The sequence below is a fragment of the Musca domestica genome, unplaced genomic scaffold, assembly GCF_030504385.1.
Source record: "Musca domestica strain aabys unplaced genomic scaffold, Musca_domestica.polishedcontigs.V.1.1 33, whole genome shotgun sequence".
NCBI lineage: Eukaryota > Metazoa > Arthropoda > Insecta > Diptera > Muscidae > Musca > Musca domestica.
This window is the reverse complement of record NW_026712312.1, coordinates 9,187,820-9,213,146: the sequence shown is the minus strand read 5'-3', so window position 1 is coordinate 9,213,146 and position 25,327 is coordinate 9,187,820. Positions and strand designations below refer to the sequence as shown.

At 33.1% G+C, this 25,327-nt stretch overlaps 2 protein-coding genes across 4 annotated transcripts in view; both read right to left on the bottom strand.

Annotated features, from left to right (window-relative positions):
- Positions 1–2,795: 2,795 nt before the first annotated feature.
- Positions 2,796–4,326, bottom strand: LOC101890446 (probable galactose-1-phosphate uridylyltransferase). The gene is made up of 3 exons (XM_005189035.4): positions 4,048–4,326; positions 3,823–3,992; positions 2,796–3,759 (listed from the first exon to the last, which is right to left on the bottom strand). Exons 1-3 carry the CDS (start codon positions 4,064–4,066, stop codon positions 2,899–2,901), a joined length of 1,050 nt encoding a protein of 349 aa, XP_005189092.1. The 5' UTR covers positions 4,067–4,326; the 3' UTR covers positions 2,796–2,898.
- Positions 4,327–7,766: 3,440 nt separating this feature from the next.
- LOC101896578 (neurexin-1) overlaps positions 7,767–25,327 on the bottom strand; it is a 67,577-nt gene continuing 50,016 nt past the window's right edge. For all 3 annotated transcript variants that reach the window (XM_059125493.1, XM_059125494.1, XM_059125495.1), the window contains exon 16: positions 7,767–21,729. In XM_059125493.1, coding sequence (XP_058981476.1) covers positions 20,783–21,729 — 947 coding nt within the window. In that variant the 3' untranslated portion in view covers positions 7,767–20,782. The remainder of the gene's footprint in view (positions 21,730–25,327) is intronic.

Below are 25,327 nucleotides of genomic sequence, written 5' to 3'. Positions count from 1 at the left end.
AAACCCAATTACATTACCTCTAAGCATCTCTAATGACATGAAACTTAGTCGCTTATTTATTTTAACTACACAGTTACACACACATTATAATACGTATAAGAAAGACTTGATTATGTGGTTTATATAATAACAAAAAACAAAACAAACAAATGATTTTTTTAATAATTGGATTTTATCCAAGTTTTTTGATTATACTGCAAAATAAATAAAATTATATATAACATAAAATACATATTTGATATTTTGATATATTTATAACTGCGGTGGGATGAAATGGACTGATTAAAAATATATAACTTGAATAGTAAAAAATGCAAAATGATTCGGGTAAATTCAGAACCTTAAAAACAGGATGGCCTTCACAGATGTTGTAATCCATATCGATGAAAAAGCTCACAATTTATTTCTAATAAAAATATTCCATTTATATGTGTATTGACATACCTGTGTAAGTTATATGCATTAATTACCAGGGGTACAACAATTTTCAAGGTAGTCTAAAGAAATCACCTGAAAATAATATTTTCTTATGCTGGCCATGTCAAAACATATTCACAGTATTTGTGAATGTATTGTTTTCAATGATATACAAACAAGTAAAATAGTATCAGTCGGATTTACCGATAGATTTATACCCCCAGCCTTGAGTTATGATTATTCAAACTGTTGACCTTTTATGGGGAAGGTTCCGAAGCCGTTGGCCAATATTGACCAACTCGTATCCGTCCTAAATCTAATATTAATATAACACCGTGGACTACATCGACTACTTCCTATATGTAATAATAATAATAATATAATAATTTTTAGAAAATGTGGAAATATGTGTGAGGTTACAGACATAGCGGACCGAAGTATTCCATTATCATACTGCATCTAATACTGATAAAAATATTGGTATGTCCAAAATTTGAAGGAAATCGAACATTTATATCTCATTTTATCAAATAAATTCCGATAAATTACATATTCATATCAGATTTCTGCTTAAGACAAATATTTAGATATAGCAAGTTGTAAAGAAACCCTGACTTTTTTCGCAAGTTATGACAGATAAAGTATTGAAAAATGTGATTCTTTGTGGGTTAGGTAGCAGAAGGGGTTCGCAGATATATATCATCTTCACAACAGATCTTTTGTTAGAAAAATGTTTATATGTGTGAAATTTTAAGAGAGATTGGATGCTTATTTTGCTTTCCTTGAGAATTTTGCTTTTCCAAATCTTGAACCCTATATGGGGGTGGGACCAGAAGAAATGATCCGATCTCTACCTTCTCTATAACAGATCTTGTGTTGATGGAAATATTGAAATGTACCAAGTCTGAATGGAATCGGATATTAATTTCCCGTTTTATCAACTTCATGAATTCTCAAAATGTTGACCCTTTGTGGGGGAGGTACCAGAAAGAGCGAACCGATATATCCCATCTTCCCACCAGACCTTGGGTTAATAAAAATATTGTGATGTATGCAATTTCAATAGAAACGAATGGTTATTTCGTATTTTATGATCGTTTTTATTATACAAAACTGTGACCCTTTGTGGAAGATGTACCAGAAGGTATGATCCGATCTCTACCATCTTTATAACAGATCTTGTGTTGATGGAAATATTAAGATGTACTAAGTCTGAATGGAATCGGATGTTAATTTCGTGTTTTATGAGCTTCATGAATATTCAAAATTTTGACTCTTTGTGGGGGAGGTACCAGAAAGAGTGGAGCAATATATTCCATCTTCACACAAGACATTGGGTTAATAAAAATATTGTGATATGTGTAATTTTAAGGCAATCGGACGCTTACATTACATTTTATAAGAGTTATAATTATTCCAAATGTTAACCCTTTGGGGAAGTACTTGAAGGAGTAGACCGGTATTGTCCATTTTCGCACCTGACCAAGCACTGATGCAAATATTATGATATGCAAAGTAGGAGCAAAATCGGATTATCCTTTCTCTTTCTGTGCAGAAAATTATTTTCTTTGAAAATGTTGACATTTTGTGGGGGAGGTAACAGAAGGAGTGGACCGAAATTGTCCATCTCCGAAAGCGATCTAAGTTTGGCAATAATATTAGGGTGTACTAATTTTGGACCAAATCGGATACTCCCTTCGAGAGGACGGACATCGCTAGATCGACTACAAATGTCCTGAAACGGATTTGGTCCAAAGAGACGTAGGGTCTAAAACCGTTATTTCGGCTAGGCACGTTTTGGCTGTATCAAATAATAAAAACAAGGTTTGGTTGTTACTGTAGAAAATATGGTAATTTTTACCAGAGGGTAATGCAGGCAATATCCTGATTTCGAAAAGAGCTACAAATCCTCATCAGTTCCTTTATTTAAAAATAACTGCTATGACAAAATCTTTTTTACGCAAGTGCCAAGGTCATAAGCTCAATACAAGGGAAACCAAAGACATGAATTAATTCGCATAATTTAAGAAATTTGATTTTCCTTGCTCTATATTCGTTTTCAAATCTGATAAATATGTAAGTGGTAAGACATTACGCCGATTTTGAATATCTAAATTCAGATGCAAAAATGATAAAATGTTTATGAAATGTCAAAGTCTAGAAGATAATATTATGATGTTATGATGATCATTAACGAAAATCTTAAACGATCCAATAATTTGCAAAATTATATATAGATAGATTACTTTGGTATTCAAATCATTTACTACATTATTTCGTTTTTGAAATTCTTGATATAAATATTTCATCTACGGAAAATGACTATCTCACATTCGTCAAACATGATAAATTATTCAGTAAAAAATATTGTCCACTCATTTAGAATATAATTTTTGGTTTTTATTACTCATTTGGTACAATTGAAACAAGTTTTTTACATTACAAACGTTTTACATTGTGGTAAACTTCTTCTTCACAGCGCTATTCCTTCAAATAATGTTTCTCCCCATCCAACTCCCTTAAACGGTGGGCCGCTTGTTCCGCTGTTAAATCTCTTTGAGCCTGACACAACAACTCAAAACCCACCATAAATTTTCTAACAGTAGCTGATCTCAACAATGGAGGATAGTAAATTGCATGTAAAGTCCAGTGGCTGTCATCATCGTTCAACATCGAACCAGTTGGAGCACCATGGAAACCCATTGAATATGGAAAAGAACATTTAAACAAGTTGTCATATTTGGTTGTCAGCTGTTTTATGACCAGAGCTAGATTCTTCTTTTGCTGTTCGGTCAGGTCATTAATGCGTTTGTTGTTGTTACGCGATATGATCATTGTTTCAAATGGCCATGCTGCCCAATATGGCACTACCACTAACCAATCGGGGTTATCTATAACGACTCGCTCTTTACGTAGCACTTCTTTCTCTGCGTAATCGTGTAGCAGTGGCTTCTTATATTTTTGAAAATACTTTTTGAGGTTATCATTTTTTATCGATGGCTCTGATGGCAAAAAAGAACAGGCCCATATTTGGCAATGGGGGTGAGGATTGGAACATCCCATTGCGGAACCTTTGTTTTCGAAGATCTGCACCCAGGTGTATTTGGCACTTAATTCATTGAATTGGTTTATCCATTCGTTAATTACCACTCCAATTTCGGCCGGACTCATCAACGGCAAGGTTAAATTGGACTTTGGATGAAAACACATGACACGACAAGTACCTCTTGCAGCAGCAGCTTGAAACAGAGGATCGTCACTCTCCGGTGGTGCTGGGATATTTTCCAATAGAGCTGGAAAATCATTGGTAAAAACAAACGTGCTTTCATAGCTGGGATTTTTCTGAAATTAAATTAACGTTGTAAGTTTGATGTTGGAATGGGGGTGCGGGTGAAAATTTCTTACAACGCCATTGGGCCTCGTCACGCCGGGGCACAAGGGATTACTTGGATCAAATTCAGGCAAATCATTTTTCTGCGGTGATTCCTGTTGTCCCGACCAGGGTCTAAGCATTCTATGGGGGCACACTAAAATCCATTGACCCGTCAAAGGGTTTAGACGCCTATGCTGGTGTTCTACAATTGAATTGAATTAAAATATTCATTAATACATTAGATAATTCATACTCACCTGTTGGTATAAAACTCATTGTCGAACTGTTTCGATTATCGCCTCAGTCAACTGTTTTTGGCTTGATGTTTCGCTATAAAATGTTGCCTTGCTAAAGAGCACACTTGGTTTTTATTAATGCGCTATAAGTGCCTGCTATCAGTCGTGAAGCACCCCTTTCGATCGTGTTTTTTCCACTTTAGATGTCATTCCATGATCATCGGCAATTAAAATGCATTCTGCAATCTGGACGACATGCCTAAAGCTTCCACCCTCTTCAAGTGTTTTGTTCTTCATTTTTGTATTCCTCGTTCGTCGTTTCGTTATCGCAACTTGTGTTTGTTGACATAAAATAAAAGGCGATTAGTGCTGTAAAGGAAATGCGAGTAACTGATTACCAAAAAAAATAATAACTCTAAGTAGTCATTTTACAATTTTGTGGAGCAAAGAAATGAATATGTTAATGTAAATTAACGATTTTATATTATACAATTTAAAATTAAACTTTTAAGAACATGCGCACTTACGGACTCATAAAATATTTAGTGACTTATGTGCGTTTTTTAAGATATTATTCTTATATGTAAAAGGAAGTTAGAACGAAGACAGTAAAAAAATAAATGTTAAAGTTTAGTATTTGATTTGTTAGTTATAGTAATGAGGAGGTTATAGAATAATGAATGAAGTTCTGGAAATTACATTTGAAGATGAAAGTGAAGGGTCTACAAGACTGGGTATTTGAAAATGCGTTTTAAAAAAGTACTAAGAAGTCAATTCACCCGGAAAATATGTTGCAAAAATCAAAATACTAAAAGGGATGCCCGTGGTCCGATGAACCTCATAGTCGAGCTTGATATACATAAGTGAAAAATCGAATCTAAAATTATCATTTCTGGATTTTGTAAACTTAAACTTTATATGCCCTCGATAGTATGTGCATTAAAAGCAAAAAACAGCTATTTTGGGTTTATGAAACATGATTAACTATGTTTCTGAAAATTTTGAATTGTTGTTGGAGTTACCGTAAAAATTGTGATACATAAACAGTTTGGCATATTTTGGCTTAGACAATTCTTTGACACATCATATGGAAGTATTTTTTTCTTGGCTTAAACTATCGTCTTTTTTTCGTAAAAGAACGATGGAGCGTGGGTAAACACACATAAATTATAGGCCGAAATTTAAGTAAGTCATCCTAAAACTCCTTTGTTCTTTTACGAAGATGCCGATGCCAGTAAAATAAGAAAGTGAAGACTTTTCCATTAAACAAATCATTTGAAACGAGTATTAATTCGTCATTCTAGTAGAATATGTTGTTTCTGAAGAAATATATCCCAGATGAATTTTTGAAACCAATTATTTTTTCGTAACAAGTTGGATAAAAAAAATTAAAAGTATCAGTTTATGAATTTCCATATTCACATTTCTCGTTAAAAAAGTTTTTATATACCAAGATTGAAAAGAATCGCTGACATGGGATGTGTTACCTGTTGTATGAGAGGTACCAGAAGAAGTGGTCCGTTATATTCCATCTTCACAACAGATCTTGCACTGGTGGAACTATTGGAATGCGTGAAGTTTAGGAAGAATCGGTTGCTTATTTCGCATTTTATAATCGTTATGATCTTTGTGGCGGATGTTCCATCTTCTTACCAGATGCTGTTTTGGTAAAAATATTGGAATGTGAGAAATTTGAAGATAACCGTACTCTTATTTCCAATTTTATAATTCTTCAAAATGTTGACCCTTTTTGGGGCAAGTACTTGATGGAGTGGGACCATATCTTGTGCTAATTATATTGGTGTGTGTGTGAAATTTTAAGTGGGTCGATTGCCTATTTTACATTTTATAACAGTTATAATCATGCAAAATGTTGACCTGTGGGGGGAGGTACCAGATGAGGTGGTCCTATATGTTTCACCTTTACTGTGATACTGGTAGCGTAGCCCGACGTCTAGGAAGTGGACGGAAAAAACAGCCACATCAGCAGAAATGGTTCTAAAAGTGAAGAATCGACTTGATCAAAACCCGCGTCGCAGTGGCCGAAAAATGGCTCGTGAGCTGAACTTATCACAATATTCCATTCGGGAAAAATTGGAAAATGAGCTCGGGGTAAAGCCATTGACATTCCAAAAAGTGCAAGAACTTACACTGCAACAGAAAGAAAATAGACTCAAAAGAGCTAAAGAGTTGCTTCGCTTGGCCGAAAGTGGTGAACTGCCGAATTTGGTTTTCTCCGATGAGAAAACATTCGTTGTCCCGCAATTTGTAAACAAACAAAATGATCGTTTTTACTTGCCGCTCTCCGCTCCTATTAGTCGACCGGGGCATTGGACATTCCAACGGGACTTAGCACCATGGCACTCAGCACGCCCACCCAAAAATGGTTACAAAATGAGGTTCCTCGCTTCATTTCCAGCGCACTATGGTCACCAAAATCTCCGGATACCAATCCGTTGGACTATTGTGTCTGGAGTATTTTGGAAAGCAAGGTTGGCACTAATAAGTACCAAAGTGTCGATCACCTTAAGCAAGTGCTTCGCCGGGAATGGGCCAAAATACCCCAGAGCAACATTCGGGCTGCGTGTGCCAAAGGTGATCAATCTTATTCTAAGCTTATTCTAAAATTTGATACTATTTCCGACATTTTTTGCTTTCATTCAATAAAATCAAAAGAAAAAATTAAAAATTACGGCGTTTGACTTTGTTTCAGTTTTTTTTTATCTCACCCTGTAAGCTCGGTAAAAATATTACGATATCCCCATTCGAGGGTTACAGGCATCCCTAGATCGACTTCAAATGGGGGTATAACAACTCAAAAATACGGGATGTATTTATAATAGAGCCCGAATGAGGTTCAACCAATTGATAAAAAAAAGACTGAGGTTATGGATGTCGGCGTATGCCCCCGCAAATAAGGTATTCGGAATGATATTGCCATCTTTACGTTGATTTTGCATATTTGCATGATTAATGATCTTCAGTTGAAATTGAGATGATTTTCAATACAAAATCCCGATAAAACAAAAGAAAACACAGCAATTATTTATTATTCAATAAATACTTTATTATTTTTTATTTATTTTTCTTGTTTTTTTTTTCAATATTTCATTATAATTAGTTATTAATAATTTCTAATGTTATTATCATAATACATAATATTATTAGTTTTTATTTGTTAATAACTTAATATCCTTCTTTTGTTTATGTTGTTTGTTTTTTATATGCAATTTAATTAAATAATAATAGTAATAATGATTACAGTTATAATTTTATTATATTTCAAATGATAATCATAATAATAATAATGATTTATTTTCATTTTGTGTATTAGTCAGTCGTTCTGTTTTTATTCTCTTTTTTCTTGTTTTCTTAATAATGATTTATATATGTTTTTGTATTTTATAATATTTTTGTTATATATAAATATAAATGTATGCTTTATGTTATTTTAGTTTAAAAATTATAAAAATAAAACTAACACAAACAAAGCAATTAATTAGTTAATATTCTTTTGTTTGTTAATATCATGTTTGTCCTTTTTTTAATTGGTTTTAACAATCACTTGAGGAATATTCTACATACAAATATAATTTTAGTTTTGTTTTTTATTTTCAATTGTTACTATTTTTTTTTTTTTTTGTATTCTTCTTTAATAATAGTACATAATAGTTAATAATGAAGTTTGCTATAAATATATTATTGGTATCGGGCTTTTTTTTTGTCTATATAGGTGAGCAGTAGCTGCCCAACTGTTATTTTCTTTGTATTGAAATAGTATGGGTGTGTTGGAAATAACCAAAAAAAGAAGCTTTTTCAAAAAGATTATGTTTAGAAAAAATATTTTTTCCTAAAAATAAATAATTGAATTGGTTTTGGTGTCATAATTTTGAATGAGTGTTTCGAAGTAAAATGTTAAAAGCATTTGAAAGTATGCTAAACAGAAATCGAATTCTAAGAAATTACTAACGTTTGGAGCTTTCTTTTCGAAAGTCAAGTCAACTTTGGATTGGGCTATACTGGACACATTTGTTATTTCTTTAGACATATGGGAATCCAATTTTGCATGATTGCCTTTTAGCTTTTCCCAGGGTTTTGTTTTCTTATTTTGAATTTTCTACACTGTGAAAAATTCTTCAGTTTTGCCATTTTATGCCCGTTTTATATTGAAGTTATTTTTGATTGAAAATATTTTGAATTTTTTTCCTTTTTAGAATATAAAGGGACTTTTCAGAATATAAATGAACTATTGGCAGATGTCTTTGAAAGGTTAAGTGAGGTTTGTTCAGAAATTCTGTAAAATATCTTAAATGGAATCGGGTTCTATAAAACATACGGGTATTCCAGTATAGTTTCCATTATATTAAAAAAAATAATAATATTATGCCAAAATTTAAGAAGATCTAAAAACAACTTTTTTTGAGCTTCTAATAAAGTATAGAACTTTTTGAAAAAATAAATATTTATATTTATGATTGATTATACGTTGTTTATATGTCTCTGTATCTGTTATTGTTTCGTATTAATTGTTTGTAATTTGTTGTATTTTTGCTTTTTAATTTGTATTCAATTTTCTAAACCTTTTGTTACTCTGTTGTTTGCATTTGCTATACTTTTCGTTATTCATTCTGTTTCTTTTCATTGTATTCTAATTTTATTTGTATATATGTATGTATATGTGTATATATATGTATGTAACAATATGTATATACTATATATATGCAATGTATGTAGGTATGTATATATATACTACAATTAAGATGTAATAAAGAGTATATATTAGCCTACAAGTGTGTATAAAAAACGTGTATAAGATGATAAGCTGAATTTAGACAAACGTAACTGTAACGTCAATGTAAACGTAGAAGAGGAAAGCCTATGTAAATGAAAGCTATGGCACAGTTTTTAATCATTTGAAAACAAGCGAACTGTCTGAATCGATCGGAGAGAAATTATTCACTAAGACAGGCGGGAGAGGAAGCTAGCAAACAATTTTTAACTTAGGGGCAATGTCAACGACCAATAAACTTACTTCCCATTTTTTTTTTTGTGAGATTATTACTCAAAATACAAGTTAAAAAGTATCAGTCGGATTTTGCCTACGGAAGTTTACACTCAGCTCTTGTCCCTTTATTTAAACTTATTTGGCCATCTGTTATTTATAATACATAATGTTAAGCCTTTATGGGGGTGGTTTCGAAGACATGTTTCGCAAGTTATGAGGCATTTTGGTATTTAAAATGAAGATTTTTTTTTTTTTTTTTTGGGGGGGGGGGGGGTGGGTTGGTACAACAAGGGATAGCCCAAAATCTATAATTTTTACACCATATCTTGTGATAGTAAAAGTATTGAGATGCGTGAAGTTTGAAAAGAATCGGACGCTTATATCGCTATTTTAGGGCGTTTTGTTATTAAAAATCGGATTTCTCTGTGGGTGAGGTACCAAAAGGAATGCTCCGATCTTTACTATATTTATAACAGATCCTGTGTTTATAGAAATATTGAGATGTGCCAAGTCTGAATGGAATCGGATGTTAATTAATGTTAAATAAAGAGGTCCAAAGAGACCTAGGCTCTTAAACCTATATTTCGATGATACACCTTTTGGTCGTATCATATGACTGAGGGTATAAAATGGGTACGGGAAAGGCTTTCCAATACGATTTTCTAAATTAATAGATTTTCGCATTCTGGAAATGAGACAAAGTAAAACACAAATGTTTGAATTCATAGCGGGTCTGTTTAAACTGTTAACAGTCTTCTCAAAATTGAGTGTTTCGGAATCAGAACACACTGTTTTTTTTAACCCTACGCCGGACTGTGGTACAGACTACTATGCCTTTGTTTGTAACAAGACAGTCCCATTACTTTCTTGATATGCCGATTTGTGCAGGTCCGTCCGACTTTTGTACAGTTCATTTGTTTGGCTCAAGGAAGAATACTATTGAAATTGATTTCAAATTTGGCCATATTTATTTTAATCCCATTTCATAATTATTTAAAAAACGGCTTAAAACACACAGAGTCCATATAATTTTGCGATTTTCGGATCAGGCTCCCAAAATATACCTTTTTACCGATTTGATTTTCAATACCTTACAATGTCGCACTAAGCACTCTATTCGGCACAATATATGTATTTTAGTCTGTACAAAGTTTCAAATACATCTTAGAAGTATCTCTGAGACATTTTGTAGAAATTATTTCAAATCTTGATATAGCTCTTAGACATATAATATTAAATATTAGCTCCCAAATACAAACATCCGATTTCAAACTTGAACCTAAAGACGTAGTACACCTTGAAAACATAAACATTTACAGTTACATTTGTCTGACTCAGGACTCCTTTGTTTATTAAGGGGTACCGAAAAAGTTAAATTTTTAGAAAATTGGCCAAATATTTCAATGAATAAAATCCAATTTTATTGTTCAATAAATATGTACATATATTCAAAAAAACTTATTACAAGAAAAAAAGTTTTGTAATAAGCATCCCTAATAAGACTTACACAAAAAAGATTAGCTTTTTTCAGTACACCCTTATATATATGTGAATATAATATTAATATCGTAATATATGTATTTATATAGTGTTTTGGAAGGAATAAAAAAAGTAAATTTGGTGTTTTTGTTGTTGTTTAGGAATGAGTTTGAAGCCTAACAAAAATTAACGGGGCTCTAGTTTGGGGGAAGAGGCATTTATAGATTCTCCTGGTAATTGATGACATGCATTATTTAGTAACTCTGCTCTGTTTATTTGTATTTTCTCTTTTACGGTTTGTTGTAAACTTTTTTAATTGCATTACATAAAAAAATGGTGGGACATCTCTGTTACAGAAACAAACAAAACTAAAATATTTGAAACTGTTTTGGTTTTGTTTTAAGCATGGTGTGATTTTTTTTAAACGATTCGAAGTGTTGTGCGATTAATCTGTTCCCATCAAAATAAAAAAAAACAATTTCACTTTCATTCCCACTAAAATATATAAAATATTTAAAATTAATCCGTTTTTTTTTTTTCAATACGCCTCAGAAGATTTTGAAATCGAATTTGACTTTCTAGATATTTTGCTAAATATTATATATGCTAAAATGTTGTTGGTGGTATCATCAATACTTTTTCAATTTTGCCGGTGGGGAATGCCTCGAATCAGATCTATTTTCGCTCTTCTACGTTACAACCAGAAAACATGGTGCAGAAAATTTGTGATACTTTTAACCATAGCTCTAAGAATATTTAATTTATTCCAAAAATGGCTTGGAAACTGGGTAAATGATATTATATTCCTGGGAATAGACGGCAGATTCTTAGAGCGTTTTTTTAAGCATCAAAAGATGTATCGTTACTTTTTTTGTTTTAACATAGCCAGGTTATTTGTTTTTATTGTTTCGCTTCCCTAAAAAACTAGTAAAATTTGCAGCAAAGACATAGAAGTATAAAGATGGGACAAGACACCAGGTGGATTTATCTCCTTTATTATGATAACTCAAAATGCGTTCTCTCAAATAAGTCTTTGCTTCCAGAGAAACAACAAAAAATACGATGTTATCTTTTACTACCTTTTCCTGGGTGCAGCGGTGTAAAACATAGTAGCATGGTTCCCAGCTGCCCGTACTTTCTGGGCAAAGCTATTCTCTCAGAGTGCATTACACAAATCTCTCTTTTTCTAGTTAAATTCCCTTAATAAGGTGCGGAAAAACAAAAAAAAAAAAAATATATATATATATATATATATATATCTTATGATTTCCTTGTACAGCCAATTTTTGCGAAGATTGCCAAAGGCCAAGCTATTAACTGTTTGTAACCCCGAAATTTGGATCGAAAGGGGGTTTTCAACTAGAAGTTAGGACAAACAATGCAAGACTTCATGGTCGCAAAAGAGAAAAGTGAGTTAAAAGCTTTGGCGAATCTTGCCAAAGGCCAAGCTAGTAACTGTTTGCAAACCCCGAAATTTGGATCGGAAGGGTGTTTTGAACTAGAAGTAAGGATCTTATACAAACAATGCAGGACTTCATGGTCGCAAGAGGGAAAAGTGATGGAAGGAAGAACATAATTTAGATTATAGACCTCAACCACCTCAGCAGGAGGGCGAAATCTCCAAGTACTGTAAAGTTACGTAGTCAAGTTTAACATATCAATCGGCTCTCCTCTTACACGATGAGGAGTAGGTTTTTTTACGATATGAACATTCATGCCGTAAGGCACAATGGCGCCCAACGTTGTCGTTGTTTTTATTTATTTTTTTAACGAGTAACGCCAAAGAAAAATCTAATGATGGATCTGTATTAGTTCAAAAGCGTATTGAATAATTTTTAAATTTCAACCAACCATGCTTATGCAAATATTTCGGATTTCGATTTTTTTCACAGGTAGTATATATATACCCTGATTCGAGAAACTTATTTTTTCTTGGGGGCGGACCCGTGACTCCAATTTTTTGACACAAATTGTAGCATTTTGGAAAGATAAGAGTGTAAGCTATAATTTGGCATAAATTTTGTTGTCCCTTTTTCGCCTTTTTGGTGGTTTTATAAAAATTCGGAGTCCAATCGATAATTTGACAAGAACTTCAGAACCGCTATAAATAACCCAATTATGTAACCACTTGTTGGATAGGTAATTTCATAAGCCTTCAAACGATACCTATAAGTGGATCCGGGTCTTGAACCTGGACTTTCGGGTTAGAAACCTGGGGTTCCGGGTCCGTCCCCCATGAAAAAAATAGTTTCCCGAAATCAAGGTAAAAATACCCACCTCTGGAAAATATTTCGAAAAAATCAAAGTGTTTTTACTAAACTAGAGATATTTCAAATTATCCCAAATGTATCATAAAATCTAACACATGGAGAAATTTAGCCCCAAAAACCCAATGGAAAATATTCAGAAAAAAGGACTTTAATAAAGAATTTTTTGTTAGAAGACTTGTTCCCAATATTCGTCTAGTTAATATGTGTCATAATTAAAAACGACATTATGTTATTGAACTTTGCAATATTGTAGTTTATAAATTGCCGGTTATCTAATATCCAATAAATTTGTGATTACAGTTCCGATCATTCTTTATATTTTTTTGTTTTAAAACTCCAATTTCACTGTACTGTTTTAATATCAATCGCACAACCCTTTGGTTTTGTCCTTTTTGGTTTTTTTTCTTGTGGAAAATGTGGCTCTAGAAAATTCGATCAAAAAGCAGAATTAAATGGAAAAAATTGGTATTTTGAGATAATGTTGTTGTTTGTTTTACTGTTTATAAATGCAAAAAGTTCCTTGTGCAGCTTTAACTTTGTTTGTGTGTGTGTGTCTGTGTGTAATAAATATTTAGTTTCGGAACAAATAATAGATTTGTATGCCAGGCAAAGGTAATGAAAATCGTATATTTTTTGTTTGTAAAAACAAAAATTAAGCATTTGTTAATAGTTCATGTTGATTTTCTTGTTGTTGTTGTTTTTGAGATATATTTGATTGTGTACAAAAAAGCTTTCAATAATACAAAAAAAATTGTAAAAAATTGTATATCTCAAATGCTGTTGTATATAAACAAAAAGTGTTTTATTCATTCATTTGTTATTTTTGGTTTCTTGTTGGTTTTTTGTTTTAATCAATATTGATATGTTTGAGTTTTTTTTTTGTTTTTTTTTTTACAAAAAAATTCCATAAGTCTTCTCGTGACATATGTATGCGAAAAATTTTGTTCAAAGTATTTTTTCAAGTCTTCAAAAATATGCCAAAATCTATTTGTTTTTTTTTTGTGTTTTACTTTTTTTGGATTAGACAAATGCAACTCAAAATTAGAACTGGTGCTTTGAATTATTGCAAATAATTTTTGATTTAAGCTTTTCTTTTGTTTTTATTAAATTATTTGTTGTAATTGACCAACTTCAGAGAAAAGGAGAAGAAAAAGAGGTGGGGGTTAAATTTCCAGTTTTCAGAGCAAAATACCTGGCAAATACATTATTTGCGAATTTATTTGAGCTCTTTGAGTAAAGTTTATGAACAGAGAATCCAATAACGGCAAAGATATATTATTTTTATTATTTCGCTTGCTTTAAGCGTTTTTTTTTTTTGTACCAGAAGAAATCGTTCCATCTCTACCATCTTTATGACAGATCTTGTGTTGGTGCAAATATTGAGAAGTACCAAGTCTGAACGAAATCGAAGAATAATTTCGCGTTTTATGAATATTCAAAATGTTGACCCTTTGTGGGGCAGATATCAAAAGGAGTGGACCGATATATTCCACCTTCCCACCAGACCTAGGTTTAATAAAAATGTTGTGATGTGTGTAATTTGAAAAGAGCCGGATGCTTATTTCAGATTTTTGATCGTTTTCGTTATTCAAAACTTTGACCCTTTGTGGGGAGGTACCAGAAGGAATGATCCGATCTCTATCATCTTTATGAATGATGTTGTGTTGATGGAAATATTGAGATGTGCCAAGTCTGAATGGAATTGGATGCTAATTTCGTGTTTTATGAGCTTCATGAATATTCAAAACTCTGACCATTTGTGGGGGAAGTTTACCGATATATTTGATCTTCACACCAACCCTTAGGTTAATGAAAATATTGTGATGTGTGTAATTTGAAGATAATGCGACATTTACATTACTTTTTATAAGAGTTATAATTATTCAAAATTTTGACCCTTTGTGGGGGCGGAACTTGTTGGAGTAGACCGATATCGTCAATTTTCGCACATAAACTAGCTCTGATGCAAATATTAGGAGCAAAATCTGATTATCCCTTCTTTTTCTGTGCAGTAATTTATTTTCTTAGAAAATGTTGAGATTTTGTATGGGAGGTTCCAAAAGGAGTGTACCGATATTGCCCATCTCCGAACTCGATCTAAGTTTGACAATAATAGTACAATGTACCAAGTTTGGATCAAATCGGATACTCCCTTCGAGAGTTATCCTGCGTACCAACCAGACAGACAGACGGACGGACAGACGGACGGACATCGCTAGATCGATTCCAAATGTCCTGAAACGAATTTGGTCCAAAGAGACCTAGGGTGTAAAACCATTATTTCTATGAGGCAAGTTTTGGCCGTATCAAATGATATATACACTCCTTAGCCATATGGCTCAGTGTATAAAAATGTAATAATTCGAATTAAAATTGGAATTTTTTGAATTATAACTGAAATTCTCCAATTACGATTGAGACGTTTCGAATCACAAATGAATTTCTCGAATTTCAATTGAAATTTTGCGAATATCGAATTACAAGGGAAATATTAGAAATTACAAGTGAAGTTATATGAATTACAACTCTAATATTGCAAAAGGTGTGGATATTAAATTCTGTCTGTATGGAAATAATTCGGACATTATTTAGTACTTCCTTAGACAGAAGACTCATATTCTTCATTATTTAGTCCACAAGGTAGACTCTATGGTATATACGTTCCATTGCTCCGTAAATGGTCTCCTTGTTTCCCTCACTTTTCTTCTCTTCCCTGGCAGATGATCAAGAAAGAATAAACGAAAGGTTTATTTCTTTTGAATACGAAATGTTTCGTGTTTTCCCAATCAATTTGGAAAATATTGATATTTGTTTTGAGCTGCATTCTCTTGGATTGTTTGTTGTTGCTGTATTGTAGTGGGTATTGTTGATTCCATTAACATTTTGTAGATTATTAATAAGTTTTGTAGCCAGTCGCTGCTGTTTTTTCTTTTTAAATATATATAGAGTTGTTATAAATTAAGCTTTCTAAACGAAAAAAAGAGTTGTTGTTTTTTGTCATTTCTTGTTTTTGTTTTTCTTAAAAATAATTTAAAGCCCTTATATAAGTTTGTAAGTAATAAGTGTATATATTTATATTTGTCTAAACGCTTGTTTATTATCTATGTATATAAATGTGTGTGTAATGTATGTGTAATTGTGTATATAATCGATTTTTAGAAGTTGTTTTTTATGTTTAATAATATTTGCATTTTTTTTGTTTTTAATTTTTAAAGAGTGAAATGAAATTTAATAATAGGATTTTTGTGTTATTTTTAAATACGCTGAAGGGGTATTTATTTTTTGTATAATTAGTTAATAATTTCCATTATTTTGTTCATTTTCAGTTTTTTTTTTTTTGTCTTATTCTGTTTTGTTTTAATAGATTACAGCACCTTGTTGTTTTAAGTAAATTTTACAATAACGGTTTAAGTTTAGAGAGGGAAATAAATAAAGGAATCTAAAATTAAGGACCTTTTGCAAAGTTGCGTATGCATGTGTTGGTATTTACCCATACCGTAAGAGTGTATTGTTTAAATGTTTAAAGAGTGTGTAAAGTGTGTGAGTGTGTCTGTGTCTATTTGCTGAACATTAACCTCTTGTGTACTTCGTTTTTATTTAATATTAAAGTATATGAAGATTTAGCGTAATATTGTTTTAAAGTATTTTCTAAAGATTTCATCTTTGCCTAGATTTTAATTTTTGTTTTTTTAGTTTTTATTTATTTTTTTTTTTTGTGTGTGTATTTATTTTTATTAAGAAAACCACTTCAATTTCCAGCGATTTTTACTTCCTAACAACAAACGGAAAAAACAATCAACAAATCTCCTCCTTCGTTTTTAATATTTATCTTTTGTTTTGTTGTTTTTGCTTGCATTTCTTAATATTCTTACAAAAAAATAAGCCTAACTTGCTAAAAATATTACACATTTCATTATACGAGGGGAAGGGGAGGAGTTACATTAGCATATTCGTTTAATTATTTTACACCTTATCTCCTACGTGTGCTCTCTTGCTCTCATGGGTTTTGCTAAAATGTCACTACTTCTCTATTGTCACGTGTATGAGAGCGTGAGAGAGAGTACCATATTTTTGACTAACGAAACACTCGCACTCGTGTGTCCGTATACATTCAGAGGGGGAGGGGTTTAAAGCATTTTCTTCTATTTGTTACATTTAATTTATTTAAGATTACGCATAGACATACATACAAGGATATGTACATATGTATGTGTGTGTGTATGAGTTTGTCATATATTTGGGTTCGTTTGTTTGTTTTGTTTTGTAATATCTGTATAATACAATGGCATCTAACTAATCGCTCACATTATCTACATTCTTCATTCATACATACATACACTAGGACTTTACAGCGCGAATACAAGTACCAAACAACAAATAAAACAAATCAGATCTAAACTTAGGTTCTTTCTTTGTTCCTTAAATTACTATGGCACAAATTCTTAAAGTACTCTTGTTTTTCTTCTTCTTTCTACTCTTATTCCTATCCTTATGCTTTTCTCTGTTTTCATGTTCCTGTTTAATGGTCTAACATTCGAAGTGGTTTATCTTTTTCAATCATTTGTACGGGAGATTTTGAGGGGGAGAGTGGCTGAGAGGGAGTCCCCCACAAAAGTGAATATGATTGTGTTTGTTTTAGAAGTTCTCGACGAAGTCTAAAAGCTATCTAAATTAATCGTTTTCTATTTGTTTCATTTCTAGTTGAAATAAAGTTTTGGTATCCTCCTTGCAGTATTTATTTGAAGTTGAGGATTGGGGGTGGAATGAATATCAAATAACAATATTCAAACAACCTTGAAGTGACATTGAGGCCGTCTGTATCATGTGAGCGTTTCAGTCACAGTCATTATCGTTCGAGTTTTCAAAGAAATGTGTATTAAATTCCCTTTAAGTTACTTAAGAGACTAAAGTGAAAATAAATTGAATTGGAATCGATTTGATAGAAATGTTCACTTCTGAGTAGATGGGAAATTTTTTTAGCGGCCAACTCAGCACTCATGCGACTTAAAAAAAAAACTAAATTTTTTTCTTCTTATTTGGAAGTATAAGAAGCTTAGAATGTGTCCTAAAAATATACACAAACTAAAATTACTGCAGTAGAAACTAAGAAAAGGAAGTATCCTGACTTAAACAAATTTCCGTTAGTCAATTTTTTCAAAATATATTCTTCAGATGAAAATTACTAGAATCCTTCGAAGACTGTTTTATATTCCTCAATAAGTAGATCCATACCTATTTTTATGTAACCAAATTTCCCGCAAGTGTTGATATCCAATTTGTGTTGATATTACATATATGGTGAACAATAACCGTAAAATCGGATGAGTATGTCTTTGGAAGCCAAATCTGAACCGATCTTTGGTAGAGGTATTTTCGAGCTGTATCTGATTTCCGGTACCAGATGTCATTGTTGTGGAGTACATCATACGCATGTTAAAGTCCCTGTAACACTAAATTGGATGAAACATATATATATAGGAGCTATCTGAAACGATTTCAAAGTACTTTAAAGTATTTGCTTCTGGGCTGAATTCCTTCGGAAGTCCCAAAATATATATCCAAATCGTGTTTCTTGGTAGAGGTATTTTCGAGCTGTATCTGATGTCAAATATCATTGTTGTGGAGTGCATATTACGCATGTGAGGGACATTAACACTAAATCCGATGAAATATATATATAATAGCTATCTGAACCGATTTTCACCAAAATTTGAAGTACTGGCTTCTGGACTGAATTCCCTCGGATTTGCAAAAATGTATATCCAAATCGTGTTTTTTGGATGAATTCAGTCGGAATTGCCAAGAGTCAATTCATTTGGGCTGATATTAGCCATTTGGTGCACAATAAACTGATCAAAATCTGATCCGATCTCGATAAAATTTGACAGAGTTATTTCTGGACTACATCTGATATCTGGTACCAAATATTCTTGTGGGTGCATGTGAGGGACTTTAACACTAAATCGGTTGAAACATATGTGTCAAAATGCATGAACATATCGCAATATACTTTCGGAAATATTGAAAAATGAGGTCGGGGTAAAGCCATTGAAATTCCAAAATTTCGCTTGGCCGAAAGTGGGGAATTTGGTTTTCTCCGATGAGAAAACATTCCTTGTTCAGCAGTTTGTAAACAAACAAAATGATCGTGTTTACTTGCCAAAGAGGTCAGCTGAAAATGTGCACCTTCGGTTGGCCACCAGAACTCAAGCGCCGGCCATGGTGATGGTATGAGCCGTCATAACAGCCGATGGTCGCTCTCCACTCGTATTTATCGACCGTGGCATCAGAATAAATGCCGAATATTATCGCAAAAATATTCTGGAGGTTGTATTAAAGCCTTGGGCACGCAAACATTTTGGCAGTAAACCTTGGACATTCCAACAGGACTCAGCATGCGGCACCCAAGAATGGTCCCAAATCAGGTTCCTCGCTTCATTTTCAGCGCATAATGGTCACCAAAACCGGATACCAAACCTTTGGACTATTGTGTCTGGAGTATTTTGGAAAGCAAGGTTGGCACTAAAAAATATCAAAGTGTCCGCAGAACAACTTTCGGTCATCGCGTGACAGTTTCATTGGACGTTTGATGGCCATAATTTGTGCCAAAGGTGACCAATTCACATTTTTTGCTGTCATTCTTTCTTCTCTATGTTACAAAGACAAAGACCTTATCACTATGTGGTGTAGGGTATAAAAACTACAACTGAAGTAACGCCTTATCCTCCATTTACACACGCAAAGAAATACACTCACCGAAGTTTATTTTCAAACTCAATTTTAATAGAACTCGCTAGAAATTACCCTTTGAATTAATCAATGAATTAATCCTTGGCATTTAAATGTTTTAGGGAATTTGAAACCGCTTCTTTCAAAAGCTCGACGACCTCACATTTGGCTTCAAATCACATCAGTCCTGTGGCTTGAATATCATTTTTGTTTTCTTTTTTTAAACTCCCGCCACCCTTTGACGTTTTCTTATATTCTCCCGTTGTTTGGTCTTCTAATCTCCTCTTCATTTCATTTCATTTCATTTCAGTAGATACATACATATATGTAATTGATTAGAATTATCATTGATTAGAATTGATGATATATGTATGTATACGATTACTATATGTTTGCATGAGTCTATGTGTTTATATGGATATTTCTATGTATTAACAAACCAAAAAAAAAAAAAAAAAACGAAAAACAGATATTCTAATCAGATTTTGAAATGTATCTCATCGGAATTGGAGAAAAGTATAATGTGTGTTTTTCTTTTTCTTTTATTTTCTTGGTGTTTATTTGCCTTAAAACAAAACAGCTCCAACAACAATGCATTGTAGAAAAAAGGAACATTCGTTTGATTAATGCTCTGCAAATAGCGAGTCATAATTATTGGTGTGTTTGTATCCGTGTGAATTCGATTCTCCTTTGACCTTTTCATATTCCTTGGATAATAATGTTTTCGGCTAAAGCTCTGTTGTGACCCATCTCCAATTCGATGAAATACATTCCAATTATTATCATTTTCATTGCATCTTAATGAATTATTTGTACATTGACTGATTTTTGTTTTCCATTATCGTTATTATTTTGTAAGTTCTTGTTTGTTTTGCTTTTATTATTTTCTTTTTGTAGTTTAGAGCTGTTGTATTGACCGAGGCCTCTTCTAAATAAACTAGACTAAATATGTATATGTCATAATTGTTATATACTTTTTTCATCTTTTTGGTTGCTAAATATCGACTGTTTACCCAACCCTCGTATTACTTTTTGGACAACAAGGGCACTCACTTATACATACATACTTGGAATTGTGTGACCCACCTGTGTGTTTGTGTGTGTGAGCTATAATTTCACGGGAATTTCGCTAAAGTTTGACTCTTTGGTTTGGTTATTGCTAATTTGACATTAGTTTATTATTCGTTTACACTGCGCGCTCACACAGACAGAGAGATAGAGCGAAATACATAGAGGGAGGGAGAGAGAGAGTGAGTGAGTGAGAGTGACACATTTACACATACCACTCTTTGACATCTTTGGAGTCACGTTTTTTCGTTTTCACTAGACCGGGACGATCCTCGCCTTCGCTGTGATCCGTCGAGTCGTGATAGACACGTTCGACACGCATCGGCTGCGATCGTCCGCACATGTCAGCGTTGCCATTGTTGCGCATGGCAATGCCCGAGTGAGAACGCGAACGTGCATCCTGCGTCGTTTGCAAGTGATTGGTGGTGGACGACTGCTGGCGCTGCTGGTGATAGGAGCCGTTGGTGCTCGTGTTGCCCAGCAGTGAGGCATTAGGATTGTGGGTACCGTAAATAGTTTTTTCACCAGCAGTTTTATAGTTACGATCCCCATTGGATTTTAACCATAAAACCAGTAAAATAACTAAAATTACAGCGATCAGGATACCCGCCACGATGCCGATGATCATGGCTGTGCGCTCCTCTTCGATGGAGTTGATGCGACCGCCCTTCCCCTTGGGTCGATAATTGTTATTGCCGTAGGGTGGGGTCTGAGGCGGCAGGGGGAAATAGGGCAGTCCATCATTGTCGTGTATGGGTGGTGGCGGCGGTGGGGGTGGCAGGCGATCTTCGGGTATCTGTGGGTAAATCATATTCGAGCTTTCACTCTTGTCGTCCGACTTGAAGATGTGCACCACATCGTAGGTGGTTGTATCCCGTTCCGTTGCTGTGGTGCGTATTTCGGGTATTGGTGTAGCTGCCGTTGTGGTGGTGGTTGTGGTCGTTGTTGTTGTTGTGCTGGTGCTGGTTGTGCGTTGCGTCGATGATGTGGTAAGGACGGTAGTTGGTGGCGAAGTTTGACTTGTGGTCACGACGGTGCTCAGAGCAGTCGTTTGCTGTGGCGTTGTCTGGGCCACAGTGGTTGTGGTCTGTTGTTCGGTAGTTGAATCTTGTCTTCGTGTAACGCTGTCGGTGGTCACTTCGCTGTGTGTTTCTGGAAAAAGAGAAAAGGTAAAACAGATTTAAATTAAATGAACAATTTTTTGTTATTGGAGATTTTTTGATGAGCATGTTGGCATTTTGAGGTGAGTTGATACGTTAAAATTTAATACCGAATATTGCAAAATGAATATTGCATAAAGAAATTTCAAATTTGTCAATCATTCAAGTATTAGAGCAACTAAAACCGATCGGTTGATCATACAACTCTTATTTGAAAACACTGAGGTCAGCCAGTAAATAAAAATAAAATTGTTTTGCACTGCACTATGAGATATGTCAATTAAAAACCAAAAAAAAAAACATTTTATCGAATGGAGGCAAGCTTTTTCAACTCTATTATTATTTTTATGAAGTTTTGAAAATTCAGACTAAAATGTGAAAGTAAAGTTTTATACATTTTAATTTGTATTGTACCACTGGTATTTTTCGAAAGATTAAACATTGAAATCTGCTCGGGGAAAGGTGAAAATTGAGACTTCGAATATGTAAAATTTGAAAAGGAAAAGGTAGCAATATGTTTTTCTCTTCGAAAATCTATGTGTGGAAAATATTCTAACTTTTGACCCTTTACAGGGGAGGTTCCGAATTAATTACATATTCATATCAGATTTCTGTATAGAATATTGTTTCGTAAGTTAAGACAGGTATAATTATTGGAAATTGTGACCTTTTGTGCTTGAGATACCAGCTAAAATTTTGCGATATATCTTATTTTGGATTTTATGATCGTTTTGGTTATTCAAAATTTTGACTCTTTGAGGGGGAGGTACCAGAGGTAATGGTCCGATGTCTACCATGTTTATAACAGAACTTGTGTTGATAGAAATATTGAGATGTACCAAGTCTGAATGTCACTTTTGCATTTTATGTGGGGGAGTAAGCCGATATATCCCATATTCACAGAAGATCTTGTGTTAGTGGAGATAATTGGATGTGCGAAATTTGAAGAAAACCGAAAGCTTACTTTGTATTTTATAATCGTTTTAGTTATTCAAAACTTTTTTTACTTGGTGGGAGAGGTACCAGAAGGAATGGACCGATATATACCATGTTCACACCAGAAAAAACTATTGTGATGTATGTAATTTGAAAAGAATTGGACATTTACATCACATTTTATAAGAGTTATAATTATTCAAAATTTTGACCAAATATTAAAATTCGGAAATTTAGCAAAATCGCACTATACTTTCTGTGCAGTAAAATATTTTCTTTGAAAATTTCGACCTTTTATGTGGGTGGTACCAGAAAGAAGGAGAAGATAGAAGGAGTGGACTGATATTTCTCATCTCCGAACTTGATCTAAGTTTGATTATATTAGGATGTTCTAAGTTTGGACCAAATCGGATACTTCTTTCGAGAATATCGAAAGTTATCGTGCGCAGCAGCCAGCCGGACATGCCGACAGACAGACGGACATCGCTAGATCGACTCCAAATGTACTGAAACGGATTTGGTCCAAAGAGACCTATGGTCTGAAATCGTTATTTCGATGAGGCACGTTTTGGCTGTATCAAATGATACATACCCTCTCTAGCCATATTGCTGAGGGTATAAAAAGAAACTCGCGCATGCCCAAATGTTACTAAGTAAAGCTTCCAGCAGCTGGGCTACAAAAATATGCTAAGTGGATTTTCTGGATTTTTCAATATTTAAATTTTGATAACAGTACTGATGATATACTCAAATTACGTATTATATTTTTTTAGCAAAAAATAAAATGTTTGTTGTTGTGATTTTCTTATTTTTACAATTTTTTTGAAAAATTCATAAACATAATATGTAGTAAACACTGAACAGTAGAGTGGAAATCTGACCAATACTTCCAGTAAATGATTGAATGAAAGAAAATACATCATAAAATCATTAAAAGACATAAAAACGTACACCTTTTTGTTGAAATTCAAATTGGAATGTCATTAATTTTATTGTTAAAGTTTTATTAATTCATTTTACATAAAATGCATCAACATGACTGTAAAGAATACACATGAACTATTTACAATAACTGATGTCGAACAAATGCAACATTAAATGTTTATTTGATTTTGTTAAAAAAAAAATAAAAACGATTCGAAAGGAAGAGCGATTAACAAAGCTGTTATTCAATGTTGCGTATGAGTGTTGTATCAACAATTCTCGTTAATCATACGGCGTATAGTTCAATTTGAAAATATAAAAAACAAAACAATTAAGCCAAAAATTTTGAACAAAACATTAAAATTTCTAATATTTTATTAATCGCTCAATGGTAGTGTGTAATCTATATCAGATGAATCCATTATTGGTGGTTCTTTATGGAAAATTAGGATCGAAAATCATCTAAAGTCAAAATATTTGCTTACCACAAATGCCCATACATGCCACCCGACAGGAGAAAATTTAAACTAGTACATCCAAAGGGTTAAGGAATATAACCCTTCTTGTTATTAGGGATATGAATTTATTTCGAAACACGGCATTAAACAAGAAACAAGTCGTAATTTTTCTGCTAAAAATGGGAATTTCTTTAGGACCCAATATAAATCAATTTGTTTTAAAAAATTTCCCGTTAAATTAGAAATATAAACTATTTTCCCATCCCTATAATGGATGCATTCTACGCCTCGAATATTTTTAAACAATTTTCATCGCTGAAAGTTAAGAATATCTTCCCCCGACATGGCAGAAAAATTCAAGAATTTATTTATCAATGAAATGTTTTCCCACCAATTTCTTTAAATTCATCTGATATGGATGACATATATTTTCGTTTTTTTTTGTCAGTAACGTTAAGAGGTTAATTTATTTAATAATAGCTAGAGTAAAGATCAAAAGATTCAGCGATAAAATACATATTTTTTCTTCACATTTTCTCAACATGGGATGGCAATTAAAAGTTGTTTTCGTTTTGTTTTGCATTTTTTCTCTCTTCTGTTTGAGATCATCAATTAATGGAACACAAAGAGCGTTGCTGTTTAACAATTCATATTTCATTTTGACTCTCTGGATATATGTGTATAACGGTACATTTTCTGGTTGCCTATATAAATCCATCGCACCTGTACAGGGGCGGATGGATGATTCTACTGTCTGTTGCCTAACTACTTCTGATTATCCGAGTATATTTGTATGTAGGTACATGTGTATTTACGCGTCTTATTCTATTCGATTCGATTCGTTTCGTTGCGATACAATTCCTGTACTTGAATTTTGTACTGCACATGAATGTCGGGATATATTTTGTTGTTGTTGGTTGTTGTACATATTTTGCATTGTGTTCATTTTCCATTTCATCACTGATACATTGAAGATATTCGAAAAATATTCTATTTTATTTGTTGATGTTTCAGAACAGGCAAATCAAGACATGCGTTAATTAAAATCAGTTTCATTAGATTACATGAATCCCAGGTCCTGACGAAATGTAATTTCTAGTTTTTCCACAGAGCTTGCAGTTTTAAATATCATCCTTCTTCTAATTCGCAATCCTTAGTCTTATGTTTCAGTGGCCAGTAATAACTACCCCAAGGTTTTTGATCACGCCATCTGCTACTATACTACCACCAAAACAATTTTAATATCCTTTTAACCACTTTAAGCTATGAGAA

What these genes read in the sequence shown, in the direction of transcription:
- LOC101890446 (XM_005189035.4), bottom strand. An exon ending in TGACGAGGCCCAATGGCGTT is followed by an intron (nt 3,760 to 3,822) that starts GTAAGAAATTTT and finishes ATTTAATTTCAG; the next exon opens with AAAAATCCCAGCTATGAAAG.